This window comes from Mangifera indica, chromosome 19, assembly GCF_011075055.1.
Source record: "Mangifera indica cultivar Alphonso chromosome 19, CATAS_Mindica_2.1, whole genome shotgun sequence".
Lineage (NCBI taxonomy): Eukaryota > Viridiplantae > Streptophyta > Magnoliopsida > Sapindales > Anacardiaceae > Mangifera > Mangifera indica.
This window is the reverse complement of record NC_058155.1, coordinates 8259836-8279491: the sequence shown is the minus strand read 5'-3', so window position 1 is coordinate 8279491 and position 19656 is coordinate 8259836. Positions and strand designations below refer to the sequence as shown.

General features: G+C 31.1%; 2 protein-coding genes and 1 pseudogene across 3 annotated transcripts; 1 reads left to right on the top strand and 2 right to left on the bottom strand.

Annotated features, from left to right (window-relative positions):
* The first annotated feature begins 1420 nt into the window (after positions 1–1420).
* Positions 1421–7264, top strand: LOC123203308 (chlorophyllide a oxygenase, chloroplastic-like). 2 transcript variants are annotated; one of them, XM_044619631.1, is made up of 5 exons: positions 1421–1444; positions 5390–5487; positions 6167–6409; positions 6679–6783; positions 6986–7264. In XM_044619631.1, exons 3-5 carry the CDS (start codon positions 6392–6394, stop codon positions 7253–7255), a joined length of 393 nt encoding a protein of 130 aa, XP_044475566.1. In that variant the 5' UTR covers positions 1421–1444; positions 5390–5487; positions 6167–6391; the 3' UTR covers positions 7256–7264. The 2 variants fall into 2 exon arrangements, with proteins under 2 accessions (XP_044475566.1, XP_044475565.1); XM_044619630.1 differs by lacking the exon at positions 6167–6409 and having other exon boundaries at positions 1427–1444.
* A 1787-nt stretch (positions 7265–9051) lies between these two features.
* LOC123202892 (TLC domain-containing protein fld-1-like) lies at positions 9052–10585 on the bottom strand. The gene is given in 4 exon segments (XM_044619045.1): positions 9052–9439; positions 9442–9589; positions 9725–9959; positions 10446–10585. Coding segments are annotated over 4 exon segments (687 nt in total). The 3' UTR covers positions 9052–9275.
* Positions 10586–11058: 473 nt separating this feature from the next.
* On the bottom strand, positions 11059–14536 carry LOC123202891 (annotated as a pseudogene).
* Positions 14537–19656: the final 5120 nt, after the last annotated feature.

The window sequence follows — 19656 nt, the reverse complement described above, 5'->3', positions numbered from 1 at the left end:
AAGAAAGAATTTAATTAAATTTAAGAAAATTTAATTGAATTGAAAGATTGAGAGAATATTAAGAGTTTAAAGAATGAGAATGAGAGTTTGAAGGATTGAGTGAGAGAGTAGAGAGAGATTGAGATTTGAGAGAATAGAATTTAAAGTGATATATATAGAAAAAAACTTTTTTTAAAAAAATTAGAAATAGGGGGGGTGAATGAAATTCCAAAAAATTGCAGGGGACCAACGGTCCCCTGCAAATTTCCTTCAAAAGGCAACGGTTCCCTGCGCAGGGAACCGTTGCCTTTTTTAATAAAATTAAAACAAAAATAAAAAAATTTTCAAATTTTTTTTGGTTCAGCACAGTAAACCGTCGGTTCATAAACCGGTTTGAACCGACGGTTCCACGGTTTCAATTTATGTGAACCGGAACCGAACCGTAGAGCCACGGTTTCAGTTCCGATTTAGCCCGGTTCCGGGTCTGTCGGTTCCGGTTCCGGGTTTAGCCAGGCCGGTTTCGATCCGGTTCACGGGCCAAACCGGCCCGTGGCCAGGTCTAGCACCAAGGGTTGGCGTCCTGCCAACCCAACGCCAACCCTCTTTTTTAATTAAATGCCAACCTGCATATATATACATATGCATATATATTATATTATATATATATATAATATAATATAATATATTATATATATAAAATATAATATATTATATTATATATATAATATAATATAATATTATAATATATATAATATTATAATAATATATATAATATAAATATGTTTATACGTAAATATATTATAATATTATAATATATTATATTATATATATATTATTATATATTATAAAATTATTATAATAATACTATATTATAATATAATATAATATTATTATATTATAAAAGGTTGGCATTAATATTTATGGGTTGGCGTTACGCTAACCCTTGGCGTTAACGCCAACCTTTAAAAATTAAAAAAATGCTAATTTTTTTCAGTTAAATATTTAATTTTTTTTCACTTTAATTTTTAAATACTAATTTTTTATTTTTTTCTAGTTAGATACTACTATATCGTATTCTCCGGTCGTCATTTCTTACAAGATATATACAGTGAATATGTTTGAGTTTTTGTGAGTTGCTTTTTTTTTTTAAATCCTTACTTTGAAAAATTCTTAATATGAAGAATTCAGTTTTTTCCTTCTTGTTTTTGTTTTTGAAGATGAGAAAGAAATGAGAGTGATTCTTTTATCACTTTGGAAGAGAGGAAGAAGAGAAAAAAAAGTTGCAGAAAAGAAGAGAGAGAATTTATGCATGAAAGATTAAAGAGGGGTATTTTGGGAAAGATGATTACTGTTGTGGTATATTTGTTAAAGCTTTAGGATATGTGACAATTTTGTATACACGGAATAAAAAAGTGGTAAAAATTTCAATTTCCCTTTTTTTCCTCTCCCTCTCTCACTATTCACAGTGCGCACCTAAGAAGCACGGAAACGCACAGCAGTGTGCGTTTCCACGAATCTGAAATGTTTCAGTTTCCGAAACGGCCCGAAACTGGTACGAAACGTTTCGGGGCCGTTTCGGTAATTTTAAATAAAAGGGAAACGCGTTTCTTAACCTAAAGAGTTTCCTATACATACCAGAATTCTGAAAGTGCATCCTAAATGGATTCTAAAAAGATTTTCAAAATAAATAACAAAAATAGTTTTCTGTATATAATAGTCTTCTGGGCGTCTTCTCTTCTTTGCTGTGAATCTCCTTTGCCGTCAATCTGTTGGACGTCTTCTTCTTCTGCTGGGGGTCTTTTTCTCTTCTTTGCTGTCCAGGCGTTTTCTTCTTCTCTGAAACACTGGCTGGAAGAAACAAATCTCTATGAAAAAAGTAAGAGTTTTTTTGCCCTTCTATGATATAAATTAATTTATACAGATTTGAATTTAATGCATCTCTGGGCCAAGATTTTAATTCTGCTGCGTCTTCCAGATTTTGTTAGCTTTCCAAGATTTGTTAGTTTCCCAACACTTTTATTTTATTATAAAACATATATTAAATTATTATATATACTAGCCTGCCTTTTGCTCAAAGTAAATTAGACTCCATTAGCCTTTGCCGTCAATGCATGCTTTCTTCCAGATGTGTCAACCTCAACCTTGGAATTCTAATTTAATATAAAATATATTTTAAAACATTAAATTATTTGCTCTATTCCCCCTATATATATATATATATATATATATATATATATATATATATATATATATATATATATATATATATATATATATATATATATATATATATATATGCCATGAATATAATTTGTAATTATAATTCATAATTTATTTTATTAATAATTATTGAATATTTGATTTTATATAATTTAATCGAATAATTTTATAGTTTGTAATTTAGTTATTTTTGTTTAATTTGAATATTATTTATAGATAAAAGTTTTCCTATAATTAAATTGATTTATTTATGTTTCCAATTTGTGCTTTTATTTCAGTTGTGTAGTAAACTGCCAAGAAGAATAGTCGGTGATTTATGTGATTTGGTTGATTTTTTTGATAAATTCTAGCAAATTGTTGGTGATACTGAATTTGAGTTAATCATTAATGGATTCTGCTACTGGTAAGGAAAATTCAAATTCTAAAAGTAGTACTAGTAGTGTGGGTTCTGCAAAAAAGAATAATGATGAAGACCAAAATCCATTGTGGAAATATGTCACAAAAATTGAGAAACTTGGAGAATCAGGGGGTACATGCAAATGGGTTTGTAATTTTTGTCAGAAAGAAAGGCAAGGGACTTATACTAGAGTTAAAGCTCACCTATTAAAAATTACGGGGAAAGGAATCGGTGCTTGTTCTAAAGTGAAATTTGAAGATTTAGTAGAAATGAGAAAATTAGATGATGAAGCTACCAATAAGGTTTATAATTCTCAATCTAAGGAAGTGTCATTGCCTAGTAGTACTACTAATGTAAATCAATCATAGTCTTTATCCTTACCGTTATCGAGTGGGTTAAATCTTTTTTTAAAGAAGAGAAAAGTTGATGATTCTCCTATTGCTAAATCTTTTGACATACAAACTAGAGCTCAATTAGATGAGAAAATTGCTAGAATGTTTTACACTGGTGGTCTCCCTTTTAATTTTGCTAGGAATCCAAACTATATTAGTGCCTTTTCATTTTCAGCTAATCATTCATTGGGTGGTTATGTGCCTCCTGGGTACAATAAATTAAGAACTACACTTCTTCAGCAAGAGAAAACAAATGTGGAAAGGTTATTGGAACCTATTAAAAGCACTTGGATGGAAAAAGGGGTTAGTATTGTTAGTGATGGATGAAGTGACCCACAAATGAGACCTTTAATTAACTTCATGGTAGTTTGTGAATCAGGTCCGATGTTTATTAAAGCTGTTAATTGTGCAGGTGAAGTTAAAGATAAATATTTCATTGCTAATTTATTGAAGGAGATAATTGATGAGGTTGGTCATCAAAAAGTAGTTCAAGTAATAACTGATAATGCTAAAAATTGTAAAGGTGCTGGGGAAATCATTGAAGGTATGTTTCCACATATTTATTGGACTCCATGTGTTGTGCATACTTTGAATCTAGCTTTGAAAAATATATGTGCAACTAAAAATGTGGAATCTAATCAAGAGACATATGATGAATGTCATTGGATAACTGATGTTTATGGTGATGTTCTGGTAATTAAAAACTTCATAATGAACCATTCAATGCGATTGACTATGTTTAATCGATTTAGTCCTTTGAAATTACTTTCAGTTGCAGACACTCGTTTTGCTTCTGTTGTTGTTATGCTCAAAAGATTTAAATTAATTAAGGGTGCTCTAGAATCAATGATTGTAAGTGAACAATGGGGACAATATAGAGAAAATGATCAAGGCAAAGCAAGATTTGTTCGTGATAAGGTGTTGGATGAGAATTGGTGGGCGAAGGTCAATTACATTCTTGCTTTTACTGCACCGATTTATGATATGATTCGAATGTGTGATACAAATAAGTCATGTCTTCATTTGATTTATGAGAATTGGGATTCTATGATTGAAAAAGTTAAATCAGTTATTTATGAACATGAAGGAAAGTTTTCTACCCAAGATTCTCCTTTCTATTCAGTGATCTATAGTATTCTTTATGATCGTTGGGCAAAAAGTAATACTCCACTCCATTGTCTAGCTCATTCATTGAATCCAAGGTAAATATTTAATTGAATTATATATTTCTTTCATACTTATTTGATATATTTATTTATTAAATTGGGTATTAATTTGTTAACTATTTGATATATTTATTATTTGTGAAGGTTTTATAGTGAACAATGGCTTGAAGGAGTTGAAGGTAGAGTGTCTCCTCATATGGATGAGGAAGTATCTATTGAGAGGAACAAATGTTTTAGAAGGATCTTTTCTGAAGATGAGCGTTTTAAAGCATTGGATGAGTATGCTAACTTCTCTCTCAAAAGTGGACCGTTTGAAGATCCTGATTCAATTGGTGGTAGATTTAATACAGAACCGATGAAGTGGTGGGCATGTTTTGGTTCAAATGCTCCATTGCTTCAAAAGTTAGCATTCAGAGTACTTGGACAACCTAGTTCCTCCTCTTGTTGTGAAAGAAATTGGAGTACTTATTCTTTCATTCATTCAATTAGAAGGAATAAATTAATTCCAAAACGTGCAAAAGATTTGGTTTTTGTTCATAACAATCTTCGTTTATTGTCAAGGGTTAACTCTAAGTATTATGATGGTAAGGAGAAGATGTGGGATGTTGGTGGAGATGACTTTGGGAGTATGGAAGATGTGAGAGTTCTTCAATTAGCCAACCTATCATTAGATGAACCAGAATTGGAGTCTGTTTTTTTCGATAAAGATGCAAATGACATAATGGATAAGGAGAATGATCAAATAGAGAAAATGCAATAAATATTTTACTATTTTTTAAATTTTTTATTATATTTTATTTGATGACTTTGATATTAACCCTTGGAAATTATTATTTTGATGAAATAATATTGAGTTTGTAGGTTGATTTATTTACATTGTGATAAAATATATTGATTTATATACATGTTTATTTTCCATTTTAAAAGATGAATATATAAGTGTTGATTTAATTTATACATACATGTTTCAAGAACTTGAATTTGTAATTTATTTTTGGTACAAAATTATTTTGTTATATGTTATTTTAAATTGGTTGGAAAAAATCAATTGTTGTATTTTTTTAATTAAAATATAGGTTATTATATTTTTTATAAAAAGTTCATATTTATAAAAAAAACCTTATATTTTTTATATTTACACGTTTCCCCACGTTTCCGTTTCCTACTTTTTTAAGGAAATACGTTTCCACGTTTCCGTTTCCACGTTTCCACGTTTCCGTTTCCGTGCTACCTAGGTGCGCACTGTTCAAAAGCCATGAGCACTATTGCTACCGCTGCTGTTCTGTCTCTTCCAATCTCGCTGTGTAGACCATCCAAGATTAACACTAAAAAGGTTTTTACTTTGTCTTTTTTTATTGGTTTGTTTACATGGGTAGTTTTTATTCTTGGAGAAGAACGTAGTTTTGGTGGTAAATTTGTTAGTTGAATTCGCTGCTTGTTTGAGGTGTTCAACGGTAAAAAGAAGTATGTTTGTTTTTATTTGTTTGTGGCTTTCTGGTAATTTTCTTTTTTAATCTGGGTAGTTTGGAGAGGAACTTAGTTTGGGCGGCCAATATGATAGTTGAATTCGCTGCTTACTTTTTGATGTTGAAAGTCAAAAGATTCGATTTTGATTTGTTTATATGATAGGTTTTTCTAGGTTGCTGCTAGAATTGTTGGAATGTAACTAGATCATAGTATAATGCAGTCTTGATAGGTTTACTTGCTGGTTTTTATTTGGCCATTTGTTGAATCTGGACCAAGATTAAGCTTATTGAATAGTTGTTTCAGTTGTGGCTTAGAAGTGGCACAACATTGGAAACGTATGAATCCGTCCTTTTGCTCTTGCTTTTGTTCTATTAAGTTATATGCATTATTGCGAGGCCTAAAGAGAAATGCACCGTTTATGTTTTTGAGCAAATCATGCATTTATCGAAAAGAGAAAGGAGCTAAATCTGTGTGTTTGCTGACAGAGTTCCTATGCGGTTACTGGAAATAACATTTTTTGTTTGCTTATATTAAAATTGGTGCAGGTTTATAGTGCGTTCAAGGAGGATTCAGGGTATTAGCTGTTATTGGGAGGGCAATGGCTTGGTAGATAAAAGAATGGGTGGAGCACACTCTTTGATGTGGAGGATCCAAGGTCTAAAGTTCCTCAACGTAAAGGAAAGTTTTTGCATGTGAACCAAGCGCTTAAAGTTGCTAGGTACGATATTCAGTACTGTGATTGAAAGGCTCGACAAGATGTGCTCACAATTATGCTTCTCCATAAGAAGGTCTCTGCTATTCCTGGCCTTTCTTGACTAATTAAGTTTTTCTATTTCTGTTTGATTCTGAACATTGTGCGGGCATTATATTTCTTTATCATCGTAAATTATGGATATAAGCATTACATCTGAATGATCTAGACAAACAAAATGAGCATATTTTCAGAACGAGAATAACAGTGATAGCTGGGCTGATTTTGTCCTGGCACTGTAATGAACATTTGGGAGTTCTGATTGCTTCCTTAAGATGATATGCGCTTTTATTGACAATGTTGTAGGTTGTTGAAGTTCTAAATCCTTTAGCACGTGATTACAAGTCCATTGGCACAAGGAGGAAAGAGCTTGCTGAGTTGCAAGAAGAACTATCTCTGGCTCATAATCAGGTCTTGAAAGTTAGCAATTGCTGATATATCATGTGACTTAAATATACTCTCTATTAATCTAAATTCTGTGATTTGGGTAGATTGAAATTCTTTAATTTTATTGATCAAGATCTAGATGAAAAAATTTAAGGCTAAAATACACCCAATATATATGGAATTTATAACTGCCATCTTATAGCCAATTTTCCATGAACAAAAACAGGTTCATATATCTGAAGCAACTGCTGTCACTGCTTTGGATAAACTAGCTCACATGGAAGCATTGGTTAATGATTGGCTGTTACAAGATAGTAACACCTCAGACTCCAATCAAAGTTGCTTGTCAGCTTGTACTTCTACGCAATCGCTGGATACCATTAAAGCTAAGTTGCCCCAGAAAAGCTTGAATGTCTCCGGTCCAGTTCAATCATATCATCCCCAATTGAAAAACTTCTGGTACCCAGTTGCTTTCAAAAATATTATAAAAACTTGAACCAGAACATTATTTATCATACATGTATATATATATATCATCAAATTAAACTTATTTTAATATTAAATAAGTCAAATTATATAATTAATTATAAGTTATATAATTTTTTAATATAATTTTTGAATAATTAATCGATTTAATCATGAATTAATTGATCTGATTATTAATTGAATTAGATTGTCTTCTCCACCAGATCAATATCCAATCCAATTCTAAAAATATTGGTAAATTTTTTCTATATTTTATGTTTTTAATTGTATTAGAAAATAAAAATAATGTGAATAAGTATTACATATTTTTACAAATTGAAATAGAATTAAAACTTTGGGTGAACAACATACCGTAAAGGAATTGAAATCATTTAGTGTTCAAATTTTAGTTTTGGTTTTTACCTTAAACCAATTAATCCAAGTAACGTTCTAACTCTAATTTTTGTGATAAACAATCTAAGGGTTGTTAAAACACCTTTAATTAATATTCTTTATTGACAAGTTCTTATATTCCAACACTAAAATAGAAATTTTGAATACTTAAGATTGTTGTCAACTAAAAAGCACAAAAACATTATTAGGGGATGGTTTCGAGGTTTTTGAAAGATTTTAGAAATAAAAATGCTCCAACACTTGTACAAAACATATTGGGAATGTTTCAAAAAATATATAAAATTTTGAAGCGTTTTTTTGTTTTAGAAACATATTTCTTCGAGTTGAAAAAAACTAGAACATTTTTCTTTCCCAATATATGTTATCTTCTCTAATTATGTCACACACTTTTCTTTACAATTTCTTGGATTTCCACTTCTTTCAAGATCTTTTCTTTGAATATTATAGATACGTTGTTAAACCCCTTTTTACCAACTTCTTAGGGATGTTTGATTCAAATACTCAAAAATTTCTTCAGTATTCTATATTTTATTATTAACATTAACTTTGTTTGATTTACTAGATAATAAAAATGATGTGACGGCTAATATAAAAAATAATTTGATTAACATCTTTATATGAGATTAAAAAATTATCATGATAATCTTATTTTATTATAATTTTATCTGAATTTATCAATTTTTAAAACAAAAATGCTTTAATTTTCATTTAATATAACAATAAATATGAAGAATATTTTAGAATAATTATACTCAATGACATTTAAGTAAAAAAATAATTTAGTATTATTTTATTAAGTCAAACAAAACACAACAATTTTTTATATATATTTTTAAAATAGAGTAAAAACTTATATCCAATAATTTTTTAAATAATTTATTTTTATGATAATTTTTTGTTTTTGATGTATTAACAAAACCTATCCGAAAAACCTTTTTGGCCATATATATATATATATATATATATATATATATATATATATATATAACGAAAAACCTATCCGAATTAGATAGTTCTTAATCACAATAAACAAATTCAACTTCAGATATAATAATTAGTTTTCCTATCATTATTTTAAATAAATGAAAATTTTAATTTTAAAATACCCTATAAGAGATTTAAACCTATATCTTTTTATGCGTGTAACTTAAACTCCTCCATTGTCACTCTCAAACAACTCCTTGCAGGCCATTTCTATTAGTATGGATTAAACAATGAATCCACCCTGATCGTTAGAATTGGTTATCATTACAGGATAGACAGCACTCATTATATTTTCAATTTACTAAGTAGAGGGCCGTTGCATCCTCCAGTCATCTTAGATAGCAACTGCCTGCTAAAATATAAAAGATAATTTGGTATGTAATGAAGGTCAAAAGCTAGTAATAAGAGGTGTGAGCTTAAGTAACACAATTTTGTTGTCAAGACAGGTTTTACAATATATTTATCACCATCTGTATAAACTAAATTGTCTGATATAAATCAATATATTCATGGCTAATGACTTCCTGTTATTTTACAGAGCACTATTCCTTTCACCATAAGCTGAAGTGTTTTTCCTGTACAAAAAACAATGAAAAAAATGGAATATCTATGATACAGTTACAAACTCTTTTTTGGGGCCTTCATTGTATCAGTCAATCAGCATGATGATTATTCATCTGTGCTGGTGTTCTCTCCTTCCTGAAAGCCTTGAAGAGATCAATGGCAAGGAAAAAATTAAGCAAGTTCATGCCAAACATCCCAAACAAAGCAAGTGGCAACTCAATGCCCTTTTCAAACTTGGAAGCATCTTTAATAGCTTGACAGTGATCAGAACATGAGATGCAAACCTCGCAAGAACAAACATGGTCCAACTGAGAATCCACTCCACCCTAACAATTCTACTCTTGGCATCACGAATCCCAGCCATCCGTCTTACTTTCCTCACATGTAAAAATATGGAATGTAGCTGTATAGACATAATGAGTTCATCATCAGTGTAATACATAACTGGCAGCTAATGCAAGAACAAAAAGTAGGATTTAAACAAGCAGAAAGATAAAACTGCAGATGGAAACAACTTCGGGAAGACACTGAAACGCACCTCACAAATGAGAGTAAGAATAAGATAGTTGATAGTAATATTTCGGTATAAAGCAAGAGTGAAGCAAACCAATAGCGACAGATGATGCACAAGGATGGAAGGAATCAATCCACTGTATAACCGGTAGTGCAGCATATCCCACTGATCGTATGCAAAGTAACCACATGAAAAGCATAAAGCTGGGTATGCCCACGGCCAAGTACCACCAACCAACCGTGAGTGCTCAAACTTGAGACTGTGTGGATTGAGTTTATTTTATTTACATATTGAGGTATTTTAGCTTACACCTTTTTGTATGCAAATTTGAGTTAGTATAAGCAAACATGCACTTTATTTTGTTGTAATTGATAAAAGTTCAAGTTGTACATATCTCTTTGGATTATATTTTAGATAGGGGTATATGTCATGAGCTAAGAAGCACGGAAACGCACAGCAGTGTGCGTTTCCATGAATCCGAAACGTTTCGGTTTCCGAAACGGCCCGAAACTGGTACGAAACGTTTCAGGGCCGTTTCGGTAATTTTAGATAAAAAGGAAACGCGTTTCTTTACCAGAAACAGTTTCCTATGCTCCGTTTTTTTCCGTTGCAGAAAAGAGAAGAATTTTTGTCTTCTTGTTTTGAAACACATGCTGCTGATTTAAGCCTTTTATTATTTTTAGGGGCCAAGTGCCCACCGGAAGGAAGATTCTGAGGCGGGCTTCTTACTTCTTGGTACACTTACCTTCCCCCAGGAATTATTAGTAACTCCCCTTTCATCCAAAGCCACTGCTCAATCTTCCTTTTCTGATTGATTGAAAAAGGAAACACAAGCAAAAACTTTTGAGGCACAAGAAGCAAATATGGAATTGGGTAAAATTTCATGTGATTCTGAAAATAAATAACAAAAATAGTTTCCTATGCGGAATAGTTTTCTGGGCGTCTTCTCTTCTTTGCTGTCAATCTCCTGGGTGTCTTCTTCCTCTCTGAACAGTGGCTGGAAGAAAGAAAACTCTGTGAAAAAAGTGTGCGTTCCTCTGGGTCGGTTCGTCCTGATGTCACAGAGTTTTCTGAAACTGGGTCCTGGTGTCACAGAGTTTTCCAGGAACGGAAACTGCTGGGACTGGAACTGTTTGGCTGTGACATCAGGACGATCGACCCAGAGGAAGTGTGCGTTTTATTGTATTTTTTATAAAAATTTTATATTTATAAAAAAAACCGTATATTTTTTATATTTACACGTTTCCCCACGTTTCCGTTTCCTATTTTTTTAAGAAAATACGTTTCCACGTTTCCGTTTCGACGTTTCGGCGTTTCGACGTTTCCGTTTCCGTGCTACCTAGGTCATGAGAATTGTGTTACAAATCCTCTTTATAAGGTACAAAACCCAATTCCATCTGCCTATCAAGTTATGCAAGCTCATTCTCCATGTTACCTTCGACTACTGCGTCTTCCGTTGCAGGTTCAATAAATGTCACAACAATGTCTTTTCTGAAAGCTAAATAGATAATGGCTAATACATAAATGACCATCAAGGGAAACACTATAATGCTGATGAACACGTTTCCCACTTTGGGCAAATCGTTGTGGATTAGCCAACCTACAAATCCTGTGCTCAAGTAGTACACATTGATGCCTATTATTCCCAGGCCCAAGATCCATGCAAGAACAATTATCTGCATGTGCAGTGTTTCAGAATTATTAGAAGAATATCCAAACATGATTCTCAGAAGATTATGTTTTATACGAATTGATTCAGAAAAAGAGAACAACATCGAAACATGATTTTTAGAAGTTTAAGTTTTACATAAGCCCCAATATGGTTAACTTCAATTGGAAAACTTACCTAGAATAGAAGAAAACCAAAAAAAAAAGAAAAAGAACTTACATAAATAGAGTTCTTGTAGGGTCCCATTTTGTCGCTACTGTTGCTAAATTTTAGAAGCGGGATAAGAGCAAACGGCAGTTCAAATGACAATATCATCTACAATTAAAACTCAGTAAATATTTAGATTTTAATTTGATGCAGACATAATATTATAATTAATAACATATTTTAACGAATTTATTTTATCTAACCGAAGCAATAATGATTAATCTTCCTGCCCCTTGAGCTCCACCAATAATTGAAACAATGAGACTTGGTATAAGTGCCATGCACCTTGTTATCAAATTCCTCAGACATTTTCTCATTTTCATGTCCAGGAAACCCTGAAAATCACACAACAAGAAGCTAAATAAAAATTTTACAAAGAAATTTGTGATTATTGAATTTCAGTTTTTTTTTTTCTTTTTTTTTTTTATATTTCTGTTGACCTGCATAATAAATTGTCCAGCACAAGTTCCTGCGATGGCGGAGCTTTGCCCTGAGGCAAAAGGGCAACGGCATAAACGATGGAGCTCGATTTTCCCAGCACATTCTACACAGAAAGAATCGAGTTTCTGTTAGTATTTACCATATAGATCAAGTTTAATGCTACCAAAATCGATTACCTTGAGGAGGAAAGAAGCAGAGTCTAGTGTAATATTATTGCATTGCTCAATGGCATTTTCTGAGAGATTTGGGGCCGAGCAAACACTGGCGGTTATGGACACCATCGCTACATTAATTAACAATGCTACAAATAGGGGTATTGCATTCTCTATGAGGAAATATCTACACGCATCCTGTATAAAAAAACAAGACAAATAATAGAGATATTACCACCAAAACATTTATATCTAAAAGATGTATATATTTATTCAATGTTGTTAGTGTTTTCCTATGGCTTACGTTTATGGCACGGACAGAATTGGGCACTTTTCTGGTGAGCACAAGAGCTGAGTGCAGAAACAGATTATGCCTGCATTATTATCAGTGGGTTTTGTCAGATTTTTATGATTTTGATGGTCTGAATGTTAAATTTTGAGAATTATGTGAAGTTGGATGGATCATACGGCACGACGGTGGTGCCCAATAGAGCGATGGTGTTGCCTACAGCACCATGGCCACTTAGGTTGGGAATAAACAAGCCCTTGAAGATATCAACTGCATAAGGCTTTACATAACTCATTTCTCCAAAGAAACAGCCGGCCACAACGAGTACAAGTATTGCTATCAACATTTCCAGCTTCCTTATCTAATTTATTTAACCATTCGAAAGGAGGGAGATTAAATATGAGAAACTACCGTTAAGCTCCAAAATATAAAAACAAAACACAAATGGAAATAAATTAAATCAGTTCAAAGAGGGATCAGGGCAAAAATAAATAAATAAATAAATAAGAAGACAAATACCCCTGAAGAGAAACGTAAAATCTGTATAGATGGTTACAGAATGCATACATTCAATAAGTAAAAGGATAAGCTAATGAAAATTTTATAATTTCACCTTATTCAATGTTGATTTTGATGCTTCACCAGTAATAATAAACGAAGGATTGATTAAAAAAATTAAATATGAACTGTTAAAATACCCCATATCTTTGCAGGCCGAGCGACAAGAGAGTGACGAGGCCAGTAAGGAGAACTCCAACCCATACCGGGACATGAAAGAGTATATTTAACGCGAAGGCTGTCCCAATCACTGAGAAGAGGAAAAAAAAAAAAGCAATACAAATGTTAAATAAAGTACTTAGAAGGTTGAAAAAGTTTTCTCTTGGAATTAATGGATTTGCTTTCAGAAAACTAGTTATAGCATGTTATTGTCAGGTTTAGGCTTCTGTCTGGAAGCACTTCCTGCAGAATCACTCCCAAACTAAGACTTCCAGTAGTATTTTCTGAAATGAATTTATCGAATGTAAGGCAATGAATTTTAAGATGATTTAAGAATTATGGCTGCCTTCTGGGATATCAGCGGCTGTGACAGCTGTTTCGGCCAGCAACCACAGGCAGTACTTGACAAATCTTGGGTACTCAGCCTTGCATAATTCTGATAAATGTTTGCCTGAGATTCCAATGAACTAAGTTATTGTTATATACTAAAGAAGAAGTAACCAAGTAGTTGATATTCATCAACATAACTGTACTTGTAAATTTTGGTTAGTTTTGTGACTTACCAGTGCATACACCAAGATTTGCGGCAAGGGACTGGATTATAAGAGCAAAGATCAATCCGACAAGAAGTACCCATAATAGCTGAAAATGACAAACATGTTAGTTTTCTTCTTGCACCTTCAATTTGAAAAAGATAAAAGCTTCTCTTCCTTATTTTCGATATATACACGATATATTTTATTTATATATATATATATATATAGTATTTGAAGAATTTTGTTTCTTATATATACCTCGTATTGGTAAGTAGCTCCTGCTTGCAAATCAATTTCCACTGTAATATGACATCATAGAAAGTTTGTTAGTCACAGACACGGACCCAGAAAGAGAAACACACATTCACAGAGACAGCAGAAAGAGAGGAGCTTACAGTTTCCTGGGTCTATATAAGCCATTGAGATAAGGAAACCAGGGCCTACAAACGCCAAAAACTTTTCCACCCAGGTTTCTAATCATTATCAAAATCAAGTTCAAGAGAACTCCATCAGGCATCGATATCCTCACAACTGTAGGAAGATATCAGTTAATTAACATGGTTACCTCATTTCAGTTCACACGCCCAATTATAAGAAAATTTGTGAATTTTATGCCCAAAAATATTATCATATGTGGTGAATAATAGTTAAGAGAAAATAAACAAACTTAGAGACCTGCTGATCGTCAAAACTTTTGTCATCGTTGTGACTAGTGAAATTGGGAGATGGTGTCCTTCCCTCTACATTGGTAGCGGCCATGCGGTTGCTCCCGCCGCCCCATGATTGAGAAATCTCTGGTTGTTGTTGCTGATTCAGGCTTGCCATATCTCACTTTCTGCTATTTGCATGTATCTTGTTTACCACCAAATTTCTACATTAAAGCACACGAGTGCAACTTTTAATGAAGCTCAACTCCCGTATTTTTATAACAGTGGGTGGTCTGTCTTTAGCGTTCGTTGTTTAGCTTCAAGACACGTCACTTTGTTCTCCTAGAGAGAAAATAACTATATTCAATCATACATCAATAATTATATTTATTTTCAGTCTTCAAATTCTAATTAAGCCTGACAAAAATTGATACAGTCCATTAACTCGATACTATGTGATATAAAAAGAAAATCGAATAGGGTTATAATTTTCAACACATAAAATAGTTTAAATTAGGTTTAGATTAACCCCTGAAAAATTAGATTGTATTTGAATTAATACAAAGTCAACTCAAATAACTCAAACTAACCGAAAAAATAGTGACACTACTATTGAGTTATTATTATCATTGGTAGCATTGGTAGCATTATTATTGAAAACTGATAGTCAAAGCCAATTTAATGTAGCTAAAACACTTGTTTGCACTAGAGATTGATTGCTTAGCAAAGAGTAATGTTACGTGTATATATTTTTACACATAATTTTGGTACAAATATGATATCTTATTATATGATTAAATATTATTTTATTTTTAATTCAAAATCATCCAATCATATATAATATATTATCTGTGTACCAAATTATGTACTAAATGTGTGTATGTATAATTTTATTATTAGTGAAATTGGTAACTCTATTACTGATTTATTATTATTATTATAGTTTCAAATATGATTTACATATTTATTTTTCATAATTTCCTTTTTATGTTAATTCAGAAAATAATAACTTTAATTTGAATGAGTACATAGAGGATATTATTAATACTAATACAAATAAAAAAAAAATTTCAGTAAAGACAATGCTTTTATATTAGGAATTTTTCGGTTAAAACTTAATTTTAGCTTTTTTATTAGCTTAATTATGAAAGTTACTTTAAATTTACTTTTAAATCAATAGTTTTACTCTTTAAAACATTATATAGGTTAACTGGATGTTTACTTGGAAAAGCTAGTTTTAGGCCTTTTGATAGAAATTTATCATCTTTTACTAGAGACATTAATTATATTATAATAACTCTTTTTGATAGACTTTTAAAAATTATTTGTAGTTTATTTGTTTTTTTTTGTTGTTGTGTTGTAAGTATACTAATTTGAACTTATCATATTTGGTATGTCGTGTTCATATACATGTTAATAGTTTTAGTATTTATGATAATAACATTCATCATATTGATTGAAAATTAAATTTCTTAAATATTTAACAATTAGTAATTAATCTCATTGGTTATTGATAACATTATTTTGAAAATAAAGTTGTATATTATTTTTTTTATCTCTATAATTGATCATATAAAAAGACAATAAATAAACTATTAATACTAACCTGAGATACATTAATTTTGTTTTGACAAATTGTTATTTCATGTGGTTTTTTGTAAGAATCATTTTATTCTATGACATATTACAAAGTGTATTGTTTCGCAACAAATCATATCATTACATATTATGTTTTGACATGACTTTATCTATTACATAATTTGGGTTAATGTGGATGAGATTAGGTCAACTTAAAAATATTTAGGTTTGATTTAGAGGTGAAAAATTTTTACGCGGTTCTATATTGATGCGCATATTTGTGGTTATACTACAACATGTGCCTAAAAAATAATGTTTCTCTTGAGTATGACAGTTGTACGATTTATATTATTAAAATTTATATGTACAACAAGTGTCACCAAAATACAGTTTCTTTTGAGTATGATAATTATATGGTTGATTATATTAAAATAAATGTATACAATATGTGTTTCAAGAAGATGGTTCATCTTAAGTCTAACAATTGTATGAGTATGTTTATTTAGATATCTTGAGACAATTTTGGTGAAACATATTGGCTTCATTAGAAGTTGTGGATTTCTCTAGCTTTTATATTAAATATATTGATTTAAGAGAAATCATAATAAGGACCAACAAGTGATGACATATTTTTCTGATCACTTTTATATATTATTCTTGCCACACTTCCAAATCAGTAATTCATGTGATATGGTTGTGAGTAATTGTAATCACGGACGTTATATATTGTTGTGAAATATATAGATTGTCTTGGTTCTGTATTAATAATTATATTGATTGGACTGTTTGGTTGAAGTGTTGTTTATGAATCATGTTTTTTTCTTCTTAAAATGAGTGGCCATTTTAAAAATTAAAATTTCGTTTACTCAAGAAAAAAATGTTTTCTTTTCTTAATAAAAAAATTGATAATCAATGTTGTCTAAATGGAAGAATGTTGAGATTTCTTAAATGTCCATACATTGATTATGCTTTTCTTTTATTAAAATAGAATCATATAGATATATAGTCTAGAATCAGTTTATTGGGCATTGTCTGATTGAATTGTAAATGTGTATTACACTTTATTTAGAGTCTTATAATTTAGGTGACAAATGTAAGTTATTGTAATTTATTGAGTTTTTAATGAAAGGGTCTAATAATTTATTATATAAATGCTAAGTTCCCTTCCCAAAATAGTCAAAAACCATATATATTTACCCATCCACAATTATCGCTTTTGTTCATGGTGTTATTAGAATGAAAGACTAGTTCCACAAATTAACAATTGATTAGATTTAAATTGGTTCTATATCAACCATCAGGTTTGCCTGCATCCCTGAAATTTTTAATTTTATAATTCTATAAACTATATGCATATAATGATTTAATATTTGTCATTGATATTAGATTGATTAGATTATATATGAATATATATGTTAGGATTCATTTGAATCAATCTAACAATTAGGTGACGAACATTAACATGCTAAAGTTTCAAATCAAATATATATTAAATGTTGGTGTTGAGTAAACCTTCCATTTATTTCACACGTATCTCGGGCTTGGAAAACTTGCTTAAGGTACGTGCCTTAAGGTTGCTGCCATTTACATTTGTTTATAAATGAATGACGTCTTTGAAATACACAAATCGTCTGACTTTGCGTCTGATTATTTTGATCAATAATATTCGTTGTTGACTTTGTTTAAATAATATAATAATTGTTGTAACCTGAAGTCCCACATCGCTCCCGTACTGTCCACTGAGCATGTATATAGGCAGGGGTCAGAAACCCTTAACTTGAACGACGCGTTTTCATAAGAGAAACAAAACCGTGCAGACCTGAAGCCTAAAGCGAACAATATCGTTCAGGTTGTTTATAACACGTTATCAGCACGATAGCGATGGGGGGGGGGGGGGGTGTGTTGTAACCTGAAGTCCCACATCGCTCCTGTACAGTCTACTGAGCTTGTATATAAGCAGGGGCCAGAAGCCCTTAATTCAATAGACGCGTTTTAAAATCGTGAGGGCCTGAAGCCCAAAACGGACAATATCTGTTGGCCTGTTTATAACACGTTATCAGCACGATAGCGATGAGGGGTGTGTTGTGACCTGAAGTCTCATATCGCTCCCATACTATTCACTGAGCATATATATAGGCAGGGGCTAGAAGCCCTTAACTTGACGACGTGTTTTCATAAGAGAAACAAAATCGTGCAGGCCTGAAGCCTAAAGTAAACAATATCATTCAGACTGATTGTATCAATAATAATATTGTTGATTCCTCTTAAGATCTGATTTATCATTGGTTAATTGAGTTTTCCAAAGAGTTGCCTTGTTGATAGCGTAGCCTCGATAACAGTTGACCTCTTCATGATTTTGTACGAATGTAAATATGTTAATGAAAATTTTATTTTAAATCAAATAAAGAAATAATTTTGTTAGTAGTGTTCATTAACGATGTCTGCTCTAGTTAATATTGTAAGAATATTTTTTAAATTATACGGTTTCCTATTTTATGTGGATATATACATTTTGATTTGTTATTTTATATTATCACTTTATATATGGTTAAGGTTTTATATAAATTTTGATATCCTATCAACACTTTCATATACAAGAAATACAATTATTCAACTATTTTGCTATGATATCATATCGTTTTAGTGTTAATATAACACCTCATCCAGAAGTACTACAATCGGAATGAAACCATTACTATATTCAATCTTTTTAACATGGCTATAACTTAATTTGAGGAAAATAAAACCTAATTATTAAAATTACTAAAATACCCTTTATTAAAACAACTTAACAAAAACAAATAAAGATGTCAAAAATCAAAATCTGAAAATACAATCATCCAATTATAAAAATGTGTTATACCTAAATTATTATAATTTTTTAGAATATTTTTATAATAAAAAAACTTAATATGTTCTAAATAGAGAAAAATGTAGAAGTAATTGGGATGATTTCACTTTGTAAACTCAATTAACCAGAAACAAAGGCAATATAAACATGATAAGAGAGACCTTCTACAATGTTTATAAGTTTCTCTTATAGTATTTACATTACACCTATTTTAATTTTTATAATTAGATTATTGTATTTTCACATTTTGATTTATGTAAACTTGAGTCGTTGGTTGCTACCTTATGATTGTATTGCTAACGTGCTTCTAGATTATTTATTCCTAGTAACGTATGGAAGCTCAAAGAGAGTGATCATTGTGTTGTTAGAGAATTAATAATAAATAACTATATGAACATTTGTCAAAAGCTCCTTGTCCATTATTTCAACAGGGTTTTTATAATTTCTTTTCTTAAGGTGGAAGTAGAATGTTAGATTTTATCCATATTTGGTCACCACCAAGTTCGCTACTTCTTAATCCAAGTTGATGTTGATGGCTTAGATTCTATTTCCTATTCTTGCTACTACATATCTATATTTTCTAATGCGATCAGGAAACATATCCATTTTTTTCTTCAATTTTGTGTTCTCTCTCTTGATTTTTCCTCTTTTCTCCTAACCAAAAAAAAAAAGGAAATAATAAAATATTTTATAAACCTTAATCTCTACTTAAAATGCAAAAAATGATAACTTTAGACACAAGGAATAGACTTAATTTCTAAGTGCAACATAGGTCACCTAGTAGTACATCTATGCACAATCGAGCCTTCTAGAGTTCATGTTTTGTGTGGATATTGAGGTGCTTCCTTTTCTTTAGGTTCGGGAGTGGT